The 26,909-nt window shown below is 42.9% G+C and overlaps 1 protein-coding gene across 3 annotated transcripts in view; it reads right to left on the bottom strand.

Annotated features, from left to right (window-relative positions):
* Positions 1-26,909, bottom strand: part of Man2a1 (mannosidase, alpha, class 2A, member 1) — a 155,546-nt gene that overhangs the window by 77,069 nt on the left and 51,568 nt on the right. For all 3 annotated transcript variants that reach the window (NM_012979.2, XM_087564777.1, XM_087564778.1), the window contains 5 exon segments: positions 2,834-3,016; positions 6,120-6,322; positions 10,275-10,452; positions 13,116-13,302; positions 20,061-20,234. In NM_012979.2, the coding sequence (NP_037111.2) occupies positions 2,834-3,016; positions 6,120-6,322; positions 10,275-10,452; positions 13,116-13,302; positions 20,061-20,234 (925 nt within the window).

Genomic DNA, 26,909 nt, shown 5'->3' with positions numbered 1-26,909 from the left:
ACCCCTGCAGCCCACGCCTGTTTCTATTATGCCCACATAGTTATCTTTATCAGACAGCTGAACCTGCAGAGTACGAGTCACGCTCTGCAACAGCTTAAGCCATACGTGATCACAGCATATTAAACAGGCCTGGCTCGCACAGTGTCCTAATGAGATGAGACGTAAACTAGAGTGGTGCGTTCCCCAAACAGCTCCTCGGGATGTTTAAAGCTGCTCTGTTTAAAACAGAGTCAAAAGAAGCACAGTAAACACGTTCAGGAAAGGTGGGGCAGAACAGAATTGTTAATGTTTAGGTCTCTCCTCAATGCGAGGCTAACAATGCCTCCAGCATCCTAACATGAATTCTTCACGTTGACGCAGAGCAGGGTTTAGAGAGCAAGCACTCCCAAACCACAGCTTTTCCGTTCATGGTCATGCCTGCTGTTTAAACAGCTGGTACCCTGCCTGTCAGTCAACAGGTTTGTCTGTCCATTCGGCCCCTCCCGCTCACCCACCATCTTCCTTCCTCTCCCTACTGCACCTACAACGTGGGGAGAACCGGAAGACTTAAATCTTTATGTCACCGACTCCGTGACCCATGATCTACCTACACGTGGATCTAAACACCTGTCATCCGGTCCCAGCCTATGTCACTCCTTTTCATGTCATAATTAAAAGTAACCTTAAATATGTCAGGAAGCATTCTTTATCTAGGTTAAAGAGCCTGATCTACAGACTGATTCCAGGATAGACAGACAGAGCTACACAGAGAAACCTGTCTCACTGGGGGATGGAGATGGGGGAGAGACAGACAGACAGACAGACAGACAGACAGACAGACAGACAGATAGGTAAACATTCAGGCTACTGTTAAGAGCAGTTCTCAGACTCAGCCCAGGAGAAAGAGGAAGAAGCTGGAAGGGCCTGGCTTCCCTCCAGCACTGTGGAGTTGACATACTGACTGGCTGATCTACAGACTTTAAAATATGACATGGAAATAAACAGGGCAGGATTAATTCGGTTTGGAGTTGCTCTTGGCAGCCATCAATCCCTCACTCACACAATTGTTCAGAGGGACACGCTTGCCAACATCTGAATGAGTGGCAGTCCCCAGCAGAGTGTGAGAGAGCACCAGTACTAGCAGCCTCTTTGTCTCTCATTCTCTAACACATGTTTTGAAATTTCCTTCTTAAAAGTGTCTGTGCTAATGACTTGATAATTGTTTACGACTTTTCTGTGGAAGTGCGAAGCACTGGCAGAGTAAATTTACAAATGTCAAGTACAATTTGAAAATTACTGTGTCTTTCTGCCACCTCTAACACGCAGTTCTGCACAGGCCTGGCATTAAGCTAAAAGCATCAGAAACCACACTGGGTACTTAGGGACTGGCCTCCTTCAAAGGTCATGAGACAGAACGTAGATGGATAATTCAATGTCCTAAGGCACGTACACTTGCTATGGGCAGCCAGATAGAGCAGGAAAGGGGTTCCCCACTGCCCTGTGTGTCCAAGACTTTCTTAGAAACTCTCAGTAAGTCCGAGGCAACAGTATTGGATAAGGACAGGTAGACTCTGTCCTTCCTTTCAAATGCTTTCTATGAGAGAAGCAGACACAGCATGGCCAGTGATTGACAGTTGAACCTCTGTGCAGAGTACACTGAGGAAACCTGACCAGATATTCAAGATAAGATCTTACATATACTTTTTGACTGAAGTCAACAGTGAGGCTTTAAGAATATGTTTTCCTTGAAAACTAGTGAAAAATATTATAACTAAAAACCAGTGCTTAGCACAATGGGTCATGCCAATCGGAAACCAATTATTTAGTATTGATTTGACATGCTCTTCACCCCTTTCACTATAAGAGTAGTTACAAAAGTCTTAAATGTGCATAGTATATGTCTGGTAATTTTAAAATACTACAAAGTATAGCATCTTTAATGCATTTCCTTTTAGCACAGAGGATTAAACAATAAGGTCACTCGCATGGTGTACAAATTCTCCTCCACTGGATCCCATATGCCGACACAACAATGGAGCCATAAGAAACTCTAGATGAGACAAGAGTCTAAACACAGCAAGACAGCAGGTAAAACTCTGTGGCCAATGTGAAACTCTTCCTGAGTAGATCCTCATGCCCGCTCCCCAAACCGCATAAGGACAGAGATCTCAGCCAGGACAGTCTGCCTGTCATTACGGGCAGCACTAATGACAAGGGTATCAGCCTTCCCAAGCTGCAGTGTCCACACAGTCTCTGAGGCTTCAGTGAGACTCTTTATGAATGACTCTAGAAACAACTGAGTACCTGCTTCCTTAGCTGCCTGAGGACCTCTCAATGCCCCACCCCCACTCTCACTTCTGACAGCTTTCCTCCCCACGCAGCTGGCTCACTGCAGTCCTTGCTGGTTAGCCTTTCATCTGGCTTTCCTACCAGTGTCCCTCTAAGACGTTCAAGAGTCCAGGACAACGGGGTGTAAAAGGAGACAGGATTAAGCTGCTGTACAGTGCAATGGTTCTCGGTTACCTGCCCTGATTATAGGTGACAGATTAAACGTAGAGTTTCTGATAAAGGAGATAACCTCAACTGCCACACTGTAGTCAGGAGAAAGCAGGACTGGCTTTAAGATAATGCTTAACATCTGGAGAGGAGGACAAAGACTGAAGCTACGACAACACTTCCCACAGCTCTCGGAAGTTGGTACTGTCTGGCTACAGCAATGCATAGGATAAATACCACATGGTATGTGCTCTACTATACACTAGCAGCTTCCTCTCCAGACACGCACGCACACACGCGCCCATATACACACATTGAAAACATTTTACTTGAACCTGTGTTTCTACAGTTGTATTACCTGGTACCATAGTCCACGACCACCCAGTCTTTCGCGGTTCCCGTGATGGCATCATGATGCTGAAACAGTCCCAAGTTCCTTCTGGCTTCTGTCAGTGTTGTATAATGAGGTGATGAAAGAAATTTATTTATCTTGTATTTCTGAGCTTGTTTCAAGGCCAAATGGTAAAGAATTTCAGCAGTCCTAAGTGCATAAAAGAGTCATTAATTTTATTCTCTGAAACAAACATTTAACTTACAATCACGGATGCTTTTGTTGTTGTTTTTATTTTTGAGACAGGGTCTTACTTTGTGGACCAGGCTGGCCTTGAACATACAGAGATCTACCTGTCTCTCTCTCTGCCCACCCCCATCACTCCACATTGGAGCTCGATTAAACACACGCACTACCATACGTGGCTCACTGATGATTTTTAAATGTACTTGGAAAAAAAAAAACAAATACATAATTTCAGTGAAAAATTTTTATATAGAAAATATCTTTATATAGAAAATGATAACATTTTCTATAAAATCAACACGGTACCTATGTAATGTATTTAAGTTCTCAATCACCAAAGACTACTGTGTTTACAGTGAAACTGGAGACATCAGTATCCTGAACAAATGCCAGAGCCTGTTGGCAGGAAGGCAGGTTTCTCTGTACTGAAGGAAGACAGTGAGAACAATGAAAGCAGGTGGAGTGCGACTGGGCCTGGTGCTAGCTTTGGAAACCTCACAGCGCAGTGACACACCTCCTTGAATAGGCCACACCTCCTAATCCTTCCCAAACAGTTCCACCAACTGAGGGCCAAGCATTCAAACTGATGAACCTAGGTGGGCTTCCGACTCCTGCATTGGCCTCGTGGGTGCTGGCATGAACCACAGTGTCTGGCTTTTTTGTATGCTTTAAAGACAAGGATGGCTTTGGAACAAAAACGTGAGCTTATTTTCAGGAGATCATGCTTCAAAACAGGTTTCTTTCAAAATGTTCAAAGGCAACATGGACCAAAAGGTGAAGGAGGTTCTGCATCATAAACATACTAGAGAAATGGAGGGAGGCACCTTAAAATTGTATTGATACGGGGTTGGGGATTTAGCTCAGTGGTAGAGCGCTTGCCTAGCAAGCGGAAGGCCCTGGGTTCGGTCCCCAGCTCCGAAAAAAAGAAAAAAGAAAAAAAAATTGTATTGATACTTAGGAAAAAGGAGGTATTAGAAGTGTTTTCATAAAAAGTCATGAGTTTTCTAAATAAGAAAAAATAAGAAATAAATAAAATAAGGAAAAGATAGAAGCTAACCCCCCCTTCAAACTTCTTGTCTAGACTTATGCCATGGAAAGGAGGGGGAAGGTCATAGTTAAATGTATGCCCACTCACATCCATGGCCAACTTCCCTGCTTTTGAAAACAGTGATACATTGTAGCACTGGTTCTCAGTCTTCCTAACACTGCTACCTTCTAATACAGTTTCTCATGCTGTGGTGGCCCAACCATAACATTATTCCATTCCTTCCTAACTGTGATTCTGCTACATTAGCTATAATGTAACTATCCTATATATACTATATCTGTTATGCAACTACTGTGGGAGTTGAGACCCACTACACTACAGGAATATCTCAAAATATTCCTCTGACGATTTTTGAAATGATTTTTCCGTGCGTGCGTGTGCGTGTGTGTGTGTATGTGTGTGTGTGTTATCTCAAACATGTTGAACAGTTGCTACACCAATGTTACCCTACCAGACTTTCTTCCTTATACCCCTCTATCTACACTTTGCAAATGAGAGAATAATAAATACCACCAGACAATACATTTGTTTTACATGAAGTAATTGTCAGAAACTTAAAACTATTATATACTCTCTACTTCATCTTGATATAAAGTATAATGTAAAAATAAATTCCTAGTCGTATATTTCATCGTGTTGAATATATTCACAACTCTTTGTCGTTAAAAAATAATTAACACTCAAAACTCACTAGTTCATTGGTATAAATCATTAAACTATATATCATTTATTCTACTTTATCATAAAAATTTACAATAATTAACATCACTTCATGAAAAATTCTTTAATATATATAAACATTTTAAATATACTCTTCTCTCACATCTGAGATATTTTCTTAAAGAAATTTATGTTTCCTTTTAAAAACTATCTTTCTAAAATGTATTCACAAACACTGATACATGAGAGAGGAGGGGTAAGATCTAACTTGGTCAGAATATCCAGACTCGGCTTGAAAACCCTGGAGCAATGCCATGAGTGGTTCAGAACACGATCTGCTCTTCCAAGGGGCCCTGGGTTCCGTTCCTGGTCCCAGTTTCCAGCACCCACACAGCAGCTCACAACCATCTGAAACTCCAGTTCCAAAGCACCCGATACCTTTTCCTGGCTTCTACAGGTATCATGGCTACATCAGTGTGCATCTGTACATACATGCAAGCAAAACACACATACATAAAGTGAAAACAAATCTTTGAAAAACAATCATCTTGAAAATAAATTCCCCTACTGGGTCAGAGGTAAAAGGAAAGACTTGGGCATCTCAGGATAGCTCACGTCTCAGAACGTCTGACTTGGTTTCTTTAGAAACTGTTTCCAAACATGCCGTGTGTGTCTAGGCATGTGGATGATACGTAGACTCCAGTTCTCGGCCACACCAGCCACATTTCTGGTGTTCAAATGTAAAAGCTTCCATGGTGGGCATTGCAGACAAAGCTCTCTGTCAGTGACTGGAAGTCGTATTATCATTCTCTTTATGCTACTGGGCGTCCTTCTGGCATTTCTACAGAATTAATTCATCCAATCACCTGCTTGATCGTCAATTCTCAACTCTTTCCAATTCTTCTAAGAAGAAAAGACTTAGCTATAGAAAGGTACTTAAATGAAATCAGAACTGAGCGGGAGCTCTGAAGTTCTCCCACATGGGAAATACATGCGTTTTAGAGGATGCACCAGGAAGCCCACTTGCAGCTGCTCAGAGGGTCTGTGTGCCCCTTTGCCTCGGCCTGCTGGATTACCTGCCTGCAGATATGCAAGTACCATCTAGTCCATACACAGGGCAGAAACAACACAGGGAAAGTAATCAGAAAAACACGGGGTGAAAATTGAAGGAAATACAGCTCAATGGATTGCTTTTTCCCCAGAACCAAAAAAAAAAAAAAAAAAAAAGTATGATCATTTGTTTACACTATAGAGAAATATTCTGATGGCATTAAAACTCAAATACACGTGACTTTATTAAAACGGTGTGGCGACATAGCAGAAGAAACAAACAGAATGATCTGAAGGAAGGTCTCATACCTTAAACGAGATTCCATTATCCTGTCCATTCGTTTGTAGAAAGGTCTGGATGTGAAGTAGCCACTCCAGTAATGGTCGTCTCGGTCAGCGTAGGTGAAGAAGTCTCCACTCAGGGCGGGGAACACAGACTGGCCACCCTTCTTCTCAGCTGCCACAGACTTCTCCAATGCATCGAAATAATCTGACAAAGTTCCAAACTGGATCTAGGAAATACAGACGTGCGTTAGTTATTCACTAATAATTAATTAATACTTTATATTATTAATCCATGCATGGGACATAAAGACCCTGCAGATGGCAAAGACAAGGAGGAGAGTTGACAGGACTTCGCACCCAGTACTCATAAAAAACGTACAACTCAAGGTTAGTGGATATAAGCTTATACTACAAGGGCCAATGGCATAACTGCACACACACACACAGAGAAAAATGTCAAATTCATGATGCCCAAAAGATAACTGTGCTCATCGAGAACCGCAGATGAACACAGCTCTAACAAGAGATAAAAGTTTTGAGGTTTGTTTTTTGTTCTTGTTTTGCAGGTTGTTTGTTTATTTGTTTGTTTGTTTGTTTGTTTGTTTGTAGGAATTAAAAAGTTTACATAGACATATGTGATCCCGGCCTCACTCACTCTATTCCAGAGACGCTTGTGGACCGAAACCCGAAAAGCACTGACTAACCCAGGGGAATGAGGCAGTATCCTGTACGACCACGTTCTCGGAAGTGCCATTTACAATAGCCACGGTAGTGAACCCGTCTGGAGGTCCATCAGTAATTAAATGGAAAAGAGTATGTGGCACATACACACAATGGATTATCACTGAGTGAAGAGGGAGGAGGGGGAGGGGGAGGGAGGGGGAGGGGCAAAACAGCCAGTAACAGCATTATACAGGATACAGTCAGGTGGGTGGGCCTGGAGATCATCCAGATAAATGAAATCGTTCCCACTCAGAGAGTCAGAAAACCAAGTAGGATGTCTTCTCCCATATGTGGGCTCTAAAGGGAAAAGGAACTAGAAAGGGGACTATGGAGGAGTAGAAAGAGATTCATCCGAGGAGGAAGAAGCAGCGGTCACTGTGGAAAGCATTAGCATCGTACCTGACACGAGTGGAAGCATCAGAGAAATGCATTATGGGATACAGTTCACACACAGACTAAAAGAAAAGACACAATAGCAACCGACTTTCTAATTTCTAGGGAAATGGAAAGGAAGCCACCGTGCCTACTACTGTGGTTTCCTTCTGCAGTCCCCAAAGGCTCATGGGTGAACACTGGGCTCTGATTTGGTGGCTCATGGGAAGTGATGGATGCTTGAGTGGGTGGGACTTATGTAGAGGAAGCAGCCCATTGGCTGTTCTTCAAAGCAGACAGGGACCCTGGTGCTTTCCTCCTTCTCTCTGCTGCCTGGCTGCCACGAGGGTCAGCAACCCTTCACTGTGAGCTCCCACCACGAGGGTCAGCTCCCTCCACTGTGCCCTCCTACCACAAGGTCAGCTCCCTCCACTGTGCCCTCCCACCACAAGGTCAGCACCCTCCACTGGGCCCTCCCACCATGAGGGTCAGCTCCCTCCACTGGGCCCTCCCACCACAAGGTCAGCACCTTCCACTGGGCCCTCCCACCATGAGGGTCAGCTCCCTCCACTGGGCCCTCCCACCGTGAGGGGAGGTTCTAATGATAGCCAAAATCCACCCAACATGTTCAAACAGTTCTATTTATATTAGAAAAGACAGAAAACAAGCTCAATACCAAACAAGTTTCGAGATGTTTAGAGTAGGTTACCAGCAGTGAATGGAGAGACGATACACAGGATAGTGAAAGAACGAGAAGTCTCGTTGATGGAGGTGAGGACCACACGTATCCATGGCTGTAAGGACAATTACTTAAGGGAATCTGCTGGTGTGGTAAGGAGGCAGTGGTACTGCCTGCCTCCGAGGAATGCAAGAGGTTATGCCAACAATGTCACACTTTATATACAATGTCATGGTCACTTCACCACAAGCTGAACAGGTACAGTGACAGTCGTGCCAAAGTGAATGGGAAAAGCCGGAGAAGCCCCAGTCCCACACAGAGAACTACAGGCGGTCAAGGAACACTGAGAGGGGACAAGCAGTCTTCCATGACCAATCCCGAATGGTCGGCCCTGAAAACATGCATACGATTAATGCTGCACAGACTGAGAATATATGTGTACACACTTGTGTGTATGTACCAACCATTAACTGAAAAAGAGGTCCTGAATTCGAAAGAGAGCAAACAAGAGTATATAGAAGGGTTTGAAGGAAGAAAAAGGGGGAAAGGATGCAGCCACAATCTCAAAAATAAAATAATTTTTTGAAGATGAATAAGGAGGGTGGTTTGAGCCTCGAACATAACAAAAACAGGCAATGGCTTGTGAGCCACAAGGAGCTCAGGAAGGAGAGGTGGGAGTGAGAGTTATGCGTGCGTGCAGGCTATCCCAAGAAGTTGCTTTGGGTGCACGATGATGACGCTTAAAAATTCTCTCCACGCTTACTGTTTGTACAATTTTTTGTATACAGCATTTCATTGGATTATTTTTAAACTTGTTTCAATGAGTATAAAAGAAATGGGAAAGTGACAAGATTATGACCTAATTCTAATAGGATCAAATAAGACGCATTTAGAGGGCTGAGGAAATGGCTCAGTGGCTAAAGCGCTCGGCACAAAGCACGGGGGCCTGAGTTCAGATCAGCAGTGCTCACGTAAGAAAGGTAGACACGGTGACACGCATAAGCCAGCGCTACCTCGATGGAGACAGGTGGAGCTCCGAGCTCATAGGTCACACTAACCATGTGCGTAACTCCAGGCTCAGGGAGAGACTCTGCCTCAGAGTGAAAGGTAAAAACCAGCAAGGAAGGTACTCAGTGTGAACCTCTGGCCTCCACAGCCATGTACACTGGATGGATGGATGGATGGATGGATGGATGGATGGATGGATGGATGGATGGATGGATGGATGGACGGACGGACAGACGGATGACTGAATGACTGAATGACTGACTGACTGAATGAATGAATGAATGAATGAATGAATGGTGCATTTAAAAGTAAGATACCTTCATGCAACCTTCTTTGATCATGTATGAGCTTCACTTTTGAGGGTACAGGCTTCACACGCTTGACAATTTTTAATTGTAAATATTTGGGATACATTTTTTTAAAAAAATTATTTCATATTGTAGACATTTACTTAATGAACTTAAATTCTTACCACATAAATTAGGATCCATCATGAACTGTTAAAACTTTCTACACAGACAGCACGTCTTTCTGCACATCTTTTGTGTCAGCACGTCTTTCTGCACATCTTTTGTGTGCTGTGGATGGATATGTGACTCCAATAAACATGTTTGATCATGAATTTCTTCATGGAGGGGCTCCAAGATAGATCCAAAGCTAAACTTTAAAAGGCTTTGCTGTCCAAATGCAATACGTGTGTCATTTTTGCAACTTGTCTCAAGTAAGATGTTTTATAAGGCCAAGAAAATTCCATCCTGTTTAGGTTCCTGTTACTAAGCTGCTGCTACTTTTTAAGGTTATAGATAAACCATGGCACCGGTGATTTGCTCCCACAAAAGCTAGAGGAAGCATCTGGAACAAGGGTGGCCCTAACGTCCCGAGAGAGCAGCTATCTCTGCTCTTCAAACAAACAAACAAACAAACAAACAAAACAATAAAACCCAGAAGCAATTGATTATTTTCAAAATCATCCCGCTTAGGAAAAATGAAAGTGCATTCATTCTCTGAACACAAGACTTTTGTCAAACTCATGAAACACTCATGCCTAACAGCCAGTCAGATCAGTAAACCACAGGAGGCAACAGCCGAGAGAAAACAGTAACTTTTCTGTGCTGTAACCAAAGCAGACATCCCTGAAGGAGATGAGCCTTAGTAGATGCACATTTTTCTTTAATCCCATAAAAGGAATGCTTCTCTAGTCTCCACACACCAAATTTCCTCACACAAGAAGAAAGGATGACTTTTGGAAATGGTACCACAGGGCGTGGTAAATTTATATTTGTGTTGAATATGGGCAGGTTCCAGGGACCCAGGACAGAGACGGTGGATACTGGGGTGGGGTCTCAGTGAGGGAGGGGGGCTCAACTTCAAAGGTGTCCTGAGAGCTCTCTCCTCACCTTCACTTTAAGATGGGGCTGAGAGTTCATGTAACTGAATAACTGCTCATAGTTCCTGTACTGCAGGTCCCACTCTGTGTATTCACTGAACCGAAAATCGTCTCCGAGCGGAGCCAGGAGAACTTTGGTGCGGAAAAGTTTTGACTTTTTCCGGTACTGATCCAGTAGCATCTGAGCCCTGTGAAAGGGAAGGGGAAAATGTAAATAATCCGAAGAGAGAAAAGACGGTACAAGCGTTACCATGCCTTCACCTTGGCATCCTTCATAACCACTGCAAACCGAAGTCCCTCCTGACTTATGGACTATCCTATCTATTTATTTAAAAAGTTACTCAACTAAAAAAAAAACTATCAGGAAAAGCTGACACGGCAGCTCAGGAAAAAGACAGCTTAGAGACTAAACGTGCATTATGTGAAAAAGTATTATTAATTCCTTTTAATTAGGTAGAGTGAAATTTACAAGGCGGATTTTCTCCATCGCTTATTGTGTGTTTTAAATGGCTACAAATCCTTCCTGTAGGGAAGCCGCATTGTTTTCCAATGGTTGTCCTTTGAAATGTCACAGCCAACTGAGACACCAATGTCCTCCTGGACTCCCCTTCTTCACCACAGCAATTACATACCAGACAGCCCGTGTTTTACAATAACTTCATGTGGGAATACGTGACGTTTCCCAACTACGTATCAATACTAACTGAGCCCTACTTCAATATCCCACTTACTATCAAAAGTCTAATAAATAGTCTGGCAAAATGTGGAAGAAAGAAAGTGTAGAAAATGATTAAAAGGTATAAATCATAACACCAAATATTTCCTGGAGTCCCAAAGGAACAGCCACTCGCTGCACAGCTGCCACCAGCAGCCTGGCCACTGTCACGCTGTCCTGGTCAACGGCTCCTGCTTGGCATCTGATTTGCTATTCTGGTTTCCACCCTCTTGGGCTCTGAACCATGACCCCCGCAAGGCCAGCCAAGCATGCCCAGAACGGTGAACCGATGCCAGAAACTTTGACACCTCAGAGTCAGTGTTCTGGAGGAACTCCTTTTGGGGAACACTGAGTTGGGACACCATTGAGAAAACGGGAAGACAGGCCCACAAAATGAAATTAAATAAGCCGACGAAGCCAGAGCCATTCAGGGTGGAGAGAGTCAAAGCTTACAGAACTCGTGTTTAAATGACAAGAGTGGGTTTTTGCCCAGTATTCCAATCTTCACTTCAAAGATTATCCCAAAGTAAATTCCGATTCCCAATATAAAACTGTGAAAGTACCTTGAAGAATATCGGTAAGAGGTATTTTATGAAAAATAACATTTAATTAAACTTAGAATCCCGTATGGACATTGTGAAATTTATACTCTCTGAAACTGCTTTGCAAATGCAGATTTTTAGCAATAATTTAATGGCTCTAAAGTATCGTCCTAATAATTTCATATAATACATAATTCTTAGGTTTAGTAGCTTGATGAGTAAATAAAACCATAGTGATTTAATATAATGTATGATTCTTAGCTCTCGGAGATTAGCATTTGGTGAGATAGTTAATCTTTATTACCAAGTACTTAAATTCCACATTTTCTAAACATATTTTTAATTATTACTTGTAATTTCAAATGCACATGAAAAATGAAACAGAACACCCTCCCCCAGTAAAGGGAATTAAAATAAAATATAACGACAGATAAGACATGTACAGATGACTACTCAACTATATTCCTGAGGTAATGATGATGATGATGATGATGATAACAATAATAATTAAAAATGTTGAGCAATAAATAATCCGAAGCATGTCTGTGTGGTTTATACACAGCGAGAAAAGATGGTACAAGCATTACCATGCCTTTACCTTGGCATCCTTCATAACCACTGCAAACTGAAGTCCCTCCTGATTTATGGACTATCTTATCTATTTATTTAAAAAGTTACTCAACTAATACCCATGTAACCTCCCCCTTGCTCTCTCTCAAACCCATACCCTGTGTTTCTTTAATTTTATATATTTTTTCTATAAATACTTAATTTATATATAAAATTATATATATATATTCCTAAAAATATACCAGAGAACCCAGAAGCGTTACTTTACTAAACTATTTAAAAGTAACTTTTAAATATACAGACGATAATAATTATTAATTTATTCAAAGGCAGAATTTGGTGTTTCTACATTACAACACAATGTTTCTCGCTTTTAGTGTAGTAACTGAACTTTACAGGAACTAAAACGAGAAACTATGCATAACTTGAAATGGGACGCTTCCTTCAATATTGCATTTTTTTCCTGAAGAAGTGGTCCATCCTTGCGATTTTTATTCAGATGTATTTAAGTATAAGTAATTCTAATTAAAGTGGTCTGTAAGTCAAAAACATCAGAAAGATACAAAAATGTGTATTCACCCGAGCTGTGCAAGTCACCGTTACTGAAATTGCTATTAAGGTAAGAGATAATTATACTCCTCACGGGCTCCATTTTAATAAATGTGTTTTCGCAGTTAAGTTGCTTTTCTTACCACTTCGTATAATGAGGACCAAAAGTCTTATTATCAACAGAAGTATATGAAATCAATCAAACACAGTAGAAAGCTTTTACAGCAAGTGCAAAGGAGACGGTAATAACAGAGCATTGTAAGTTAGCCATTGTACATTGATCCGTCATTGTTCACTTGCCATTAAATTATAACGCACAAAGGCATGGCGGAGGTGCTGACATTCTGAAGTTGCATTAGATCTGGACTGAGTGAGGATAATGCGGACTGCCAACACCATTCATTCAGCCCTTCAACAACACGGGAGTGAGCGGCCACGGCGTTCTCCATGTCTTACAAAACACCCGTTTCAATACCTGCTTTGGACATTTCCAGGAGATATTGCTTCTGGGGGAACTCCCCAGGGACAACCGTATCTGCCTCCAGGAAGCCGCTTAAAATCAAACTGGCAGCATATTTTGGGATCGGGTCCACAGGTGTGGGGGATGTCATAGCTATAGAAGGGCATCATGTGGCACAAAATGTCTGTGGTGGATCCAAGATCTGAAATAGAAAGTGAACATGTTTTCACTCGTGAAAATGTTTCTCTCCAAAACTACCCAGATGCCATCATTTTATACATATGTAGGGAACGCAAGCGTCGCGGTAAATCAGCAGGCCATGTGTACACTCCAGGAGCATGTCAGAGCCGCAGCTGAAGGAAGAGCTCCAGCTCGTCCTCACTCCTCTCTTCTATCTAGGAGAACTGAAATAGAAATGTCCCCGGTGCACCAGCTACTGCTGACCTGGAGGACACAACCTGAGCAAAAGTTACAGCTGGCTCATGCAAAATCTCGACCTTGTCAAGGGCTGGGCTGCCAGCTCCTGCTACCTCTGTTCCTGGGGACTCACTGTGACAGTCGGCCAGCCAGGGAGGCTTGGTGAGAAGAGGAACAAAGGAGGGAGGGTGGGCAGAGGAGGAAAGGCCTAGAGAAGGGCCAATTCCCCTGGCAGGAGAGAGGGCAACTCTGGAAAGTTCTTGGAGTCTCTCCTGCTGGTCCCAGGATGTATTTTCCACCACAAAGGGGGCATAGGAAGGGGGAACTTCCAATTCAAAAATCAAAGCAAACCAAAACAGTATGCAAGCTGTGTAGTAGCCACGGATAGAGGAAGGTGTTTTAGTTAGGACCACAATCTCATCAGGCGACTACCTACCGCCCAGTACAGGGCAGAAGCAGACCGCCAGGAAGACTAGAGGTTTGTGGGGAATGATGCTAGGCTTTCGTGTTCCCTCTTTTTATGTCTGTGTGGAGCTCCAGTTTCTACAATGAGTATTGCTTCTTTAATCAGGACAAGGCAGTCAGTGAATATTTTGAACAATGAAAATAACTGCTTCATTAAGAACAAAACAAGCAAGCAAGCTACACCTAATTTGAAAACGCCTTTCAGGAAGCCACCTTCTCAAACCTACCTGAGATGCTCTAAGGGGATTTAACTGCATCCTTGACAAAATTTTAAACTAATCAAAACCTGTGGTGTCCCCTGCACATGCCAATGAACCACACCCCCAAGTTTGACATCAAGGACAGTGGCCATGAGTCCCTAAATGGGTGGTAAATAACCTCCCACTTTCTTCTGTTATCGAGATAAAGAGTGTGGACCAAGTATCTTCCCTAATATCCTCCAGGCTGCGACACACTTTACAGGGTTCAAGCTCCAGGTTGTGTCCACACTGCGCTGTATTAAAATGGAATTTTACATGTAAACGTTATGTGTGAAATATAATTTGCTTATACATAGAACATCTTCTAGCTGTGGTAAACACAGAAAACGACTCAATGATTTCTTACCAGCTGAAAATTCTGACTTGAGACGTACCAATTGCTTAGGCAAAGCTTCTACAAATTAATTCTTTGTTTTTTTTAGATTAAGATGTATCTGGTTAAACTCTAAGATTTGAGGCTTCCTGTGGGGTCAGTTTTTCCAGAATTAAATATAGATAGAAAGATGGATAGAAAGATATTTCAACAGATAGATATAGATAGATGATAACAGACTAGATTAGATAACAGATTAGTTAGGCGGATACACAGATGTGCATAGATAGATAATACATAGATGACAGATAGATTGTAGATGATGCTAGTGATAAGTTTGAGCAACTCTGACCCAACCCTGAGAAGGCTCCAGGAAAGGACGTTGGGCCCCAAGGGAGAGTTTCATGCTCCCGGCCCCAGGATGATTTCCCAGAAAGGACTCCGACAGAATATTTCTCAGAAAAACCATAAAATGTACTGGCCGAAAGCCACCTGGGCCCTCTAGGGAACAAAGGTAAACTCCCAGGATGATTGCTGTCACTGTAATCTGCCCTCTAAAAATGTATAAAAGGTGCCTGTAAGTAGAATTGGGGAGGACCTCCTCTAAGCTCTTACTTGAAAGACTGTTCAAGGTCGATCCCAGCACACTGCAAAAGTAAACCTCTTGCTTTTGCATCTCAGTCTCTCACTTGGGGTCTCTCTGCAGATAAAGAAAGTCTGGAGCTTTACATTAGATGATGGATAGATATGATAATGACAGGTAGATGTAAACAGATGATAGATAGCTCAATAGGTGATAAATAGATAATATAACTAATTACGATCCTTATTGAAACACAGGACCACATATGGTAAAGTTATTTTCTTGAGGTAAAAACAACTTTTCTCTGAAACACTGTGTCGGGAGGACAGTTGGATTACTTAGGAAACGAGTGTAAGGTAGTCAGTAACCTCCTCGCAGCCTTTCAGCAAGGAAGCCCTTTTCAAATATGGAAGTCAGACTCAACCACAGTGGCACTGGGGCAGGGTCTTCAGCTTCGGGAACTATAGGACACTAAGTTCTACCTCCCCGCAAGCATCTTCACAAATCAAAGCTCCCATCTCTTTGCCATAAAAAGATTAAATCAAGTCAGGACAGTTAAGACTTACTGAGAGAGTGGACCATAAAGCATGTCATGTAAGGTACACCCTACAATAAAGATTCAACAAATAAAAACAAATGTAAAACACCCCACTAGGTACCCAGATTTAGACTTCCCACATCCTCCTCCTGGGTTTAGCTGGTGAGTACCTCTGACTTCCACACCATGATTTTTCCAGGTCTACCTTGGGTCCCACTACCAGTGCCCCGGCCTGCCTAATCTGTACACTCCTACCTGTGCAGTCACCAACCTCTAGACTTCTACAGAGTCTCACACCCCTTACCCAACCTGTTTGAATACCCCCATGTCTGCCACAGTCTGAGGGACCCTAGGTCTTACTAAAATGTAAGAGCTATTAAGAGGCTTGGCCTGGTAGAAAGTGAGGACACTAAGGGCTTTCGCCAGCTTTACACCCACTGCCTCAGGTCAAGATTAGGCCAAGCAACAGCTTCTTGCCTTGGGTCAAGGCTAGGCCAAGTTCCATTCTCCACCCACAGTCCTTGGAAGGAGCAGGAACATTCTTGAAAATCCGCAGAATGTACTGATAGTCATCTGACCCTCTTGTCCCAGATAGAGCTGGAAAGCATGTCATGTAAGTTTAAACGTAAACTTGCTGATATAACCTGTACCTCTAAAAGTATAAAAACTGTTTACTATAGCCATTCGGGGTCGCCTTCTAGTCACTCACCACAGGGGCTGAGTGAAGGTCGACCCCGACATGCTGAAAATTAAACCTCTTGCGTTTGCATCGAACTCCATACTTGTGCCTCACTTGGGGGGGGTCTCCCGGTAGTTCAGACTCACTTTGAGCCTTACAAGTCAACCCTTACACTTATACCAGGACCTACCCTATCTCAAATACCCACAGATTGTTTTTGCAAAGCTTCCAATCACCCCACTTAGTAACTAGAGTTCTCAGGTCCTTCTATACCAGGGTTTAGCCTGGTGAGATCACAATACTTCCCTATCCATGTCTTTTCCAAAATCCACCAGATCTGCCTGGGTCCTACAACCAATGAATTATCCTATACTGGCCTCTCTTGCCTATTCTGCAAAAGAGCTCTAGACATTGAACAGGATCATCTTATCTATACCCCAGTACACAGAATTCACACAAATCATATACAACCTTTCAAGCCAGAAGATCTACCCCAAACTCCAGCCTTGAAACAGGAAGCACAGTTTATATACCAGCCTGGTCCTCTTTGTCCATTTGACTCCATTCTACCCAGGCTATACCCAACAAGGTGTAGCACTGGTCTAACACTGCTGGCATAGCCTCTCCTTCTGACAAAGCTGCTCTGTCCAGAACACATTCAAATAACAAAGAAAGTCCACACACCTATATCTCATAAAAAAAAAAAATACCAGCATTAGTAAAAAAAAAAAAAAAAAAAAAATCAAGCCAGTTTCTTCTCTCTCTTCCTACCAGTCCTGAAGAAGTGTTTATCAATGAGAATTACAGAGATGAACCCCAAGATAAAGGATTTAAAAAAATCATAAGCTTCATCAATAAATTCAAGAAATTTATATAAATTGCAAAGAAACAGATCAATAAACTTAAGGCCAAAAGGCTTCAGGAAAACAAATGCCTGAGTAATAACCAAGAAAACATGAAGCAGAGTATATGATGAAAGTGACAAAGACAGTGCAAGACTCGGACAACAGAGATCAGTCAGGAAATACAAACACTGAAGAAGACTCAAGCTGAAAGGAAGACAGATTTGGAAATCCCAACAATTCAACTAGAAAAGTCAAAGGAAAGCCTGCCAAGAAGAATGAATCGAGCAGAAGACAGAATACAAGGATTCAAAAATAAGTACAAAATCTATGCAGAGTAAAATAAAACGCGGAAAAGGAAGACACAGGAAGTGTGGGAAAACATAAAAATATACCAAGCCTTTCAATTATAGGCATAGATGAGAAAGAAGAATCCCAAGTCAATGGCATAGACCAGATCTTCAACAAGATCATTGAAGAAAAACTTCCCAAACAAGGGAAAGCACACTTACAGGGATAAAAGAAGCCCAGAGAGCATCTAAAACAGAAGATAAGAAAAGAAAATACTTATGCCATGTCAAGGTGGAAACACTAAGTATATATAACAAAGAAAGTATGTTGGAAGATTCAAGAAGAAAAACACTAGTCACCTATAAAGGGAAACCTTTTAGAATAACAGCTGACTTCTAATTAGAAACTTTAAAATCCAAGAAGAGTCTTAAGAAGAGCAACCAAGTCCTAAAAGGTTATAATAGCCAACCTACAATAATATACCCAGCAAAACTATCTGCCATGATTGAAAAAGAAAACAAAATACAACAAACAAACAAACCAAAACAACTTTCTACAATATAAATAGCCTAAACAAAAATATATCCAAGTAACCAAAAAAAGAAAATTCAGGAATCATTATTTCAGGCTAAGAGGGAACTAAGCATAGCAGAGAAACAGTGGAGAGAAACATGGAGCCACAAGTATTAAAATACAAAATAATAATGAGACCATAAACGACAACACCAAATATCAACAACATGATGATCATAATTAACACACATATTTCAATAATAACTTTAAATATTAATGGGCTCAAATCTTCAATCAAAAGGCACACAATGAATGAATGAGACAATAAACAAAATCTAGGGCAAGAGAAATGGCTCAGCAGTTAAGAACACTGGCTGCTCATTGCAGGACCTGAGTTCAATTCCCAGCAGCCACATAGTGGCTCATAACCATATTCAATGTGATCCAACACTCTCTTCTGGTATGCAGATATATACATAAAATACATAAGCAAATAATAAAAAAACTTTAAAATGAAAAGAAACATTAACAAATGAAGATAAACATGAACAAAATCTGTTACCTACAAGAAAAAACACAACTCAATTATAAAGATAGACACCACCTCAGAGTAGAAGGACAAGAGTCCACAGGACTATGGAGCAAACAGGCATTGCTACCCGAATATTTAGCTAAGCAAACTTCAAACTAAAGTTAATCGGAGATAGAGTGGAGCACTTCATTCCAGCCAAGGGAACAATTAATCAAGAAAATGTTACTATCCAAAATCAATACATACCAAACTCTGGGGTACTCAGCTTCATAAACTATCTACTACTGCATTTAAAGAAACAGATTAACATGACTCAATTAGTAGTAGATAACTTCAATACCATACTTTATCCAATAAACAGGATCTCTGAACAAAATTTAAACAGGAAAACATCAGAATTGGCATCACACAAGAAATGGACTTTCAAATAGATATCTACAAAATATCCCACACAAACACCAAAGAATACATTCTACTCAGCAGAAAACACCTTCCCCAGCAGAGACTACATCTTGTGTGTGTGTGTGTGTGTGTGTGTGTGTGTGTGTGTGTGTGTGTGTGTTGCATGAGTGCACACAGATACACACACTGACACACACAAATCTTTACAAACTCAATAAGGTAGAAGTCTCTCCTTCTACCCTTTAAGACAACAATGAAATAAAACTTAAAACTGACAACAAACAAATCCCTAGTAAATAAGCAAATTCGAGGCACTGAATGATGAACGGGTTAGAAAGGAATAAAAAATCTTGCTGTAACTAAACGAAAATGAAAACACAACAAAACCCCCAAGACACCGAAAGCCCAAGACTCGCTGAAAGCCACCCTACGAGGGAGACTGATAGCACTAGATCTTTTAAAAAATCAGGAAAAGCACAAATAAACTTCCAGGCTCATATGTCTGAATGTTGGTCCCAGTTGACGGAACTTTTGGGGAAGGAGGCGTGGTTCTATTGAAGGAGGCGTGGTTCTATTGGAGGAGGCGTGGTTCTATTGGAGGAGGTGTGGTTCTATTGGAGGAGGCGTGGTTCTATTGGAGGAGGCGTGGTTCTATTGGAGGAGGCGTGGTTCTATTGGAGGAGGCGTGGTGGTATTGGAGGAGGTGTGGTTCTATTGGAGGAGGCGTGGTTCTATTGGAGGAGGCGTGGTTCTATTGGAGGAGGCGTGGTTCTATTGGAGGAGGTGTGGTGGTATTGGAGGAAGAGAGTCACTATTTGAGGTTTTCAAAGCCAGTCCCATTCTGTTTTGTAACTATATCTAAACATGTAAGTCCTTGGATACTATTCCAATGGCCCATCATGTCAGTCTGCCTACTGCCGTGCCCCTCACCACGAGTAGCATGGATTCTAGCCCTCTGGAGCCATAAGCCCCAACAAAGCTTTTCTTCTATGAGTTGCCTTGGTCTTGGGGTCTCATCACAGCGACAGGAAAGTAACTAAGACACACACTGCTGTTAAGTTCAGAGCTCCTGAGACCTTACACCTTGGTCAATGGAATCATCAGCTTTCATCAGATTCTACGTACCCCAATTCTGTCTCCAGAAAAATTCCAGCGTTTTTTGCAAAGAGAAGTGTTTTTTCACCGAATAATGGACTCTCTGGATGAGCATGTGTGAAAATCCAGCACGTTTTAGAAGGTAAGTCATTGTGGGTGAATGTCCAAAGGGATCTATGGCCCAGCCCGATCGAGGTTTCACTCCTGTTGATAAGGGAAAGAAGTGTTAAATTCTTTTTTCACTCTTTGTTTTGTTTCAATGATATGGTGAAATAATAAGAAGTTATGCTGCACTGAGACGCGTCAGAGCGCCAGTCTCCTGGGCTCGAAGATAAAGGGTACTCTCATTATACCACCTCACAGCTAGGATCGCATGACTGCCAACTACTGGAGGTAGACTAATGCCCAGTCTGTCTCGAAGGCTTAGACAACCCAGGAACTGCTGATCCTTTACGTCTCCAAATTCCAACAGTCTGCCCCTGACACCTTCAAACAGCCCGACATCATCACCTCACACGGTGCAGAGCTGACTGAAATGACTTCACAGTGTGTCACTGAGTCTCAAAGGTTTCTGGTGCTCTTCCTTTCCCTCTACCTAGAATGAGGTTAACGGAATGCTTCAGACATGGCTCAGATCAGTTATAAGGACCATCAGCTAAAATGTGCCTCAGAGGACAGCGGAAACCCCTTGCTGAATAATTTTAACGTATTAACACAGGAAGCCAGCAAAGGAGGCTGAGAAGGAAAAGTCAAGACCCAAACAAGACTCAACTAAGTCAAAATACACATGTGCACACAAGAATAGAATAGTTCTTAATCCTGACGTATGTCCTACAAATGTATTTATTTTTCATCTTTATTAATCGTGGTGATTACTCTATGTTAACCTGACGCAAAGAATAGTCATCTGAGACAAGGGAGCCTCAACTGAGAAAATGCCTCCATAAGACTGGGATGCAAAGAAGCCTATACAATATTTTCTTAATTCGTAATTGAAGATGGAGGATCTGGTCCATTGTGAGCCGCCCCTGGGCTGGTGGTCCTGGGTTCTATAAGAAAGTAGGATGAGCAAGTCATGGGGTGTAAGCCCAGGAGTAGCATTCCTCCATGGCCTCTGCATCAGTCCCTGCCTAGAGGTTCCTGTCCTGTTTGAGTTCCTGTTCTGACTTCCTTCATGATGAATGGAGATGTGGGAAAAGGGTAGGCCAAATAAAGCACTTTTCCTCTGCAAGTGACTTTTGGTCATAGCATTCTATCACAGCAATAGTAAACCTAAGACATTAATTATTTATATCCCCGGGGGTTATGTGAATATAGACATGAGTGCCCATAACGTTCAGAAGAGGGCACTGAATCCCCCAGCAGCTAGAATTATAAGTGATTGTGAGCCACCCAACATGGGTCCTAGGAATTACATGTGGGTCCTCTGGAAGGTGAGGCACCGGTCTCAACTGCAGCGTCTTATCTCCCATCCCCTCCTACAAACTGTTCTTTACAAAGAGAAATGTCAGTGTATGAGAAAGAAGTTTACCAAATACACCTTAACAAACTAATCAAGGTTAGCCCAGTCAGCACTGGTACAGGGATAAGAGAAACCGTCAGCACAGAGAAGTTCTAGCCGGGAATAAATAATATAGTAATAACCTAACCCAACCCCAAGGGGAAGAAATCAGACTGATGAGCTTTTTCCAAAATTGGCTTGTACTCTTCAAAAGCCTGTGGTCAAGAAACTCAAAAAAAGAAAGTGAAGAAAAAATGCTCAAGATTAAGGCAGACTAAAGACATGACAACTGAATGCAGCACATGGCCCTGGACCTGACACTTGACTCTAAGCAGGAAACAGCAGCCTTGAACCGCAGCGGTGCTGGGGTCTGTGAAGAACTCTGGATGCGGCCTGTGTGTCAGGCTATCTCCTGGCGTCCTTGCTAATCCTCCTGGCTCGACAACTACTTTCTGTGAGATGACTGTCCACAGGGAAAGGTGAGACTGTCCACAGGAAAGGTGAGACTGTCCACGGGAAAGGTGAGACTGCCCACGGGGAAAGGAGAGACTGTCCACGGGAAAGGAGAGACTGTCCACGGGGAAAGGTGAGACTGTCCACGGGAAAGGTGAGACTGCCCACGGGAAAGGAGAGACTGCCCACGGGAAAGGAGAGACTGTCCATGGGAGAGGAGAGACTGTCCACGGGAAAGGTGAGACTGTCCACGGGGAAAGGTGAGACTGTCCATGGGGAAAGGTGAGACTGTCCACGGGAAAGGTGAGACTGTCCATGGGGATAGGTGAGACTGTCCATGGGAAAGGTGAGACTGTCCACGGGGAAAGGTGAGCCTGTCCACAGGAAAGGTGAGACTGTCCACGGGAAAGGTGAGACTGTCCATGGGGAAAGGAGAGACTGCCCACGGGAAAGGAGAGACTGTCCACGGGAAAGGAGAGACTGTCCACAGGAAAGGTGAGACTGTCCATGGGGAAAAGAGAGACTGTCCACAGGAAAGGTGAGACTGTCCACGGGGAAAGGAGAGATTGACTGTCCACGGGAAAGGAGAGACTGTCCAAGGGGAAAGGAGAGACTGACTGTCCATGAGGCAGCAAGCACATCAAATGTCAGGGAGTTCAGTGTCCGGAAGTTTAGAACCGCAGCGTCATTGATGGTGTTTTCCCTATCAAGATCACTGGCCCACAGAGGAGCAACTGTCTGCAACGGGAAAAGGAATCCACAAACACACAACACTGGAGAGAAGAGGGAAGCCTGTGTGATAGGAAGGAAGATCGGAGCTGGGGAGAGACTTTGGGATTCTAGAGCTCGATGGTGTTGTCCTAGGCATAAGATTGGTTTTTTTGTTTTTTTGTTTTTTTAAGTAAAAGGGTAAGAGGAAGGGGTAATATAAAAAAATCCAGACTATTATAATAATACACTTTGCATATATTATAAATCATCTACTTCTCCTTGCATTCTGCCGAAATGTCACTGCCCTACTTTTCTACATAGAATGCCAATTATTTATATAAAATTATTGGTAAATACAAAGGTTGTTATATATAAATATCATTTTACATCATAAACAATTAAAATGTTGGTAAGGCTTGGTTTCCTATAAAACAATTTAATTTGCATCAGATTATAATAGAATTATATAAATATTTTTAGCATAAATAAAGAAAGTCTACCTAGAAGAGAAGGTTTTGTGGGCACAAACTCTTACAGTAAGTTTTTCAAATGTCCGTAAAATTCTTGGAACGTGAGGGAAGCAATCTGACTAGCTATTACATTAGATATCATAAGCCAGTAAATAATTCACATAAATGTAGCACATTAAGAAAGAAATCCAATCTCGTTTTTGAAAACAAATACAAAAAAATCATAAAACATCAAACACTAAACAGATTGAACTCCACAGCACCCATGCCAAATGGGATTTGCTCTGGGAGTCAACGACTTTTTAATTGAGCAAAGTGCCATCACACTCAGAACAAATTAGGAAAACTACACACTGCTAGCAGACATCTGAGACAGGGGCAGTGCGTACTGCAAACTGGAAAGTCTTAAGAAGAACCTCCACGGCACTGTTAAAAATATCTACATAAGCTAATAGATAATATCTATAGCACATCTAAGCAACGCCATTGAACATCGGAAATAAGAAAGGCAAGTATCACTGTTAACATGTGACTACGGAAGACAGGAACAAAGCAAACAGATTCACGGTCTAAACACTAACCACACCGCACGGATAATCCTCATAGTTAAGGAAATACATGTCCACTATATGTAATAAATCATAAACTATTAGTGATAAAAAGATAAACTTGCTAGCTAGATTTATACAGTTATGCATTCATACATACAAATCCAAAGTTGTTAAAAGAAACAAGACAGCATCGTGGCCAGTGCTCACTGTAGACTTGGAGGATTCTACAATCGCCTGGGTGAGGGACTCAGCTATAGCTGTGGGGACTGTCCTGACTATGTTAATGATGGCTGAAGACACCTCTTTTTTTTTAAGATTTATTTATTTATTATATATAAGTACACTGTAGCTGTTCAGACACACCAGAAAAGGGCATCAGATCCTATTACGGATGGTTGTAAGCCACCATGTGGTTGCTGGGATTTGAACTCAGGACCTTTGGAAGAGCAGTCAGTGCTCTTAACCACTGAGCCATCTCTCTAGCCCCTGAAGACACCTCTTACTTGCAGGGTACAGACTAGGCTATGTGTGTGGGAAAGCAAGCTGAGCTCTAACTTGCCTTCACTGCTCTTTGTGGTAGACTTGAAGGGAGAAGCTGCTTCAAGCACCTCCTTCAAGTGTCCTCATCCTGATGGGTGGTAACTCTCAATCATGAGCGAAAATAAACTCTTTCTCCTTTCAGATGCATTGTCAGGGTATTTTATCACAGCGACAGAAGGAGAAAACTATGGTGGGTATCATTAAAGGTAAAAGAGCATGGTCTAGCCAGATGGCTCAGTGGGTACAGCACTCCTATGCTAACCCAACGTCAGGAATTCAGCCTCAGACATCAGGGTGGAGGAGAGAGCTAACTCCTGCAAGTCATCTCCTGACTACCATACACCCACCAGGTACATACAGACATCTGTGTACTCACTCATACACCACACATACATGCACTCATACATACACATACACACCCACACACACACATACGCGCATGTGCGAGCGCACGCACACACACGCACACACACGCACACACGCGCGCGCACACACACACGCACACGCACACACACACACACACACACACACACGCACACACACACGGGGAGAAAGAGAGACTCAGACAGGGACAGAGAGAGTAATAAAATCTTAAACAACAAATGAACAATCAAAAGATGATAGAAAATCTCCATGTAGCACACACATGAGCAACCGCTCAGGTTCTCACACAGAAGGGGAACAGTCCAACTGAAGGACCAGGGTGAAAGACTTGAAAACATCAAAACAGGCGAAACCATGGGCAATGAGCACCAGACTCACTCCTCGTCCTCGACTGAGAAAGAGACTCAGGGGAAACAATGAATCCCTCATCTCTCCTGAAATTGTTACCTGCAAAGACTGGCAAAAGAAATACTGGCAAAAGTACGGGACGAATTCGCTGCTGGTTGAATGTACGATAGCAAACGCACTTTGAAAAGACTCCTCACTCCTACAACAAGTCTCTTCTCAGGATTTATCAATGACAATGAAGCACGCGCCAAGATCCAGCTGGACAGAACTGCATGAACGCCCATGTCACATAGCTGCAGCGAACACCTAGAGGCTCACCATGGAAAGCCAACAGGAATCTTGTCTAAAAATCCAACACTACCCAGCCATGAACAGAAGTGAGTTAGTGACACACACCTGAACCTATGTCAAAAACTTTCTGGTAGTGGAAAGATATAAGATCTAATACTCGTAGCTACACGCACTACCAGTAACTACTCCTAACCGAAATCAAGAAAATAAATCCCATTTATAATGGCAAAAAAAAAGTATCTAGAACCAAATTCAACAACAAAGCAAAACTTTCCCAATAAAGGCTGCAAAAATGTCTCTGAGGGGAACTGAGGATTTCCACAAACGTACACACAGCTCGTGAGTGTGCATTAATCGGGATTTGCCGTGGTTAACATGGGGATGCTTCTTGTTTAGCCAACGTATTCCAGACATTCCTCCTGCATTTTTAATTTTTATTTTGTGTATCTGAGTTTTTGCCCGCCTGTAACAGTATGTGCACAAGTTGCACTAAGTGTCCGAGGGGCCGGGAAGAGGGCAGCAGATCCTGTGGAACCGGAGTTAGAAGCCGTCATGAGCCAACAGGGTTTCGTGTATCCCAGGCTAGCCTGGAATCTACTAGTTAGACAAGGATGACCTCAAACTCCCAAACCCCCTGCGTCCACCTCCTGAGTGCTGGGACTAGGGGCGTGCACCACCATGAACGGTGTATGTGATGCTGGGAGTCGAGCGCTGGGCCTCCAGCTGAGCCGCATCTAGTTTTACGTCCACACTGAGCCATTTTGCTGAAGGCACCTTGCATCGCCAGGTATCGGTGGGGGACTCTAGAACCAATCCCCAGAGCCATGAAGGCAGGGATTATTTACCAAAAGGGACAGAGGGAACCTGGGACAGAGGCACATCAGACTTGAGGGGAGTGCACTTTATTGTACATGAATCTGCCTCCGTCTGGTTGTGAGACACAAGCTGCTGAGTCCGTGTGTGAGTTCCTGGAAAGCAAAACCCCTCGACAGGAACAGTGACAGGGAGCATGTGCTGGACAGTGGAGAGGAGGGAGGGGAGTCTCTGTGTGAGAATGAAATGGGTGTGCACCCCCATGAGTACTCCCCAGTCTCTCAAGATCTATTTATGCATTGCACTATGTGTAAGTTATACCTCAACAAAGCTAAATGTTAAGAAAAACCCGAAAGTCATGTTTGTACACAGCAAATCTCTTAGCTTAGGACATACTTCAATATTTAAGGAAGTGGGCCAGGCTGTATAGATTGGTAAGTTTCCCCCATCCCCATACAATCGCCCTGGTTTGCTGACTCGTTAAAGCTTATGAACCTGTGTCATCCCCTCCCAGTATCCCAAACCACCTATGGCAGACAGGAGAACAGGCCCTTGCATAGTACAGTAGTGCTAGCCCAGGTCTAAGGGGAGTGGGTGAGCCAGCCCTAAGGACGAATCAAGGCAGAACTGGCCCTGCCACTCTGCTGTGAGGTGGTGAAGATGCTGCAGCCGTGATGCCCTCCCCCGCTCCGTCCCTCACCACTTCAGCAGTCAGGAAAACTGGCCCTGGAGTCCTGAGAACAGATGAGTGGCCCTGCTGCAGATGACTGCAGGACTTGGGAGAGTGGGTCCTGCACATGTCTAGGCAGCACAGTGG

The sequence above is a fragment of the Rattus norvegicus genome, chromosome 9 (assembly GCF_021556685.1).
Source record: "Rattus norvegicus strain SHRSP/BbbUtx chromosome 9, alternate assembly SHRSP_T2T, whole genome shotgun sequence".
Classification (NCBI taxonomy): Eukaryota; Metazoa; Chordata; class Mammalia; order Rodentia; family Muridae; genus Rattus; species Rattus norvegicus.
Note: the sequence above shows the minus strand (reverse complement) of the source record. Positions and strands in the feature narration are given on the sequence as shown.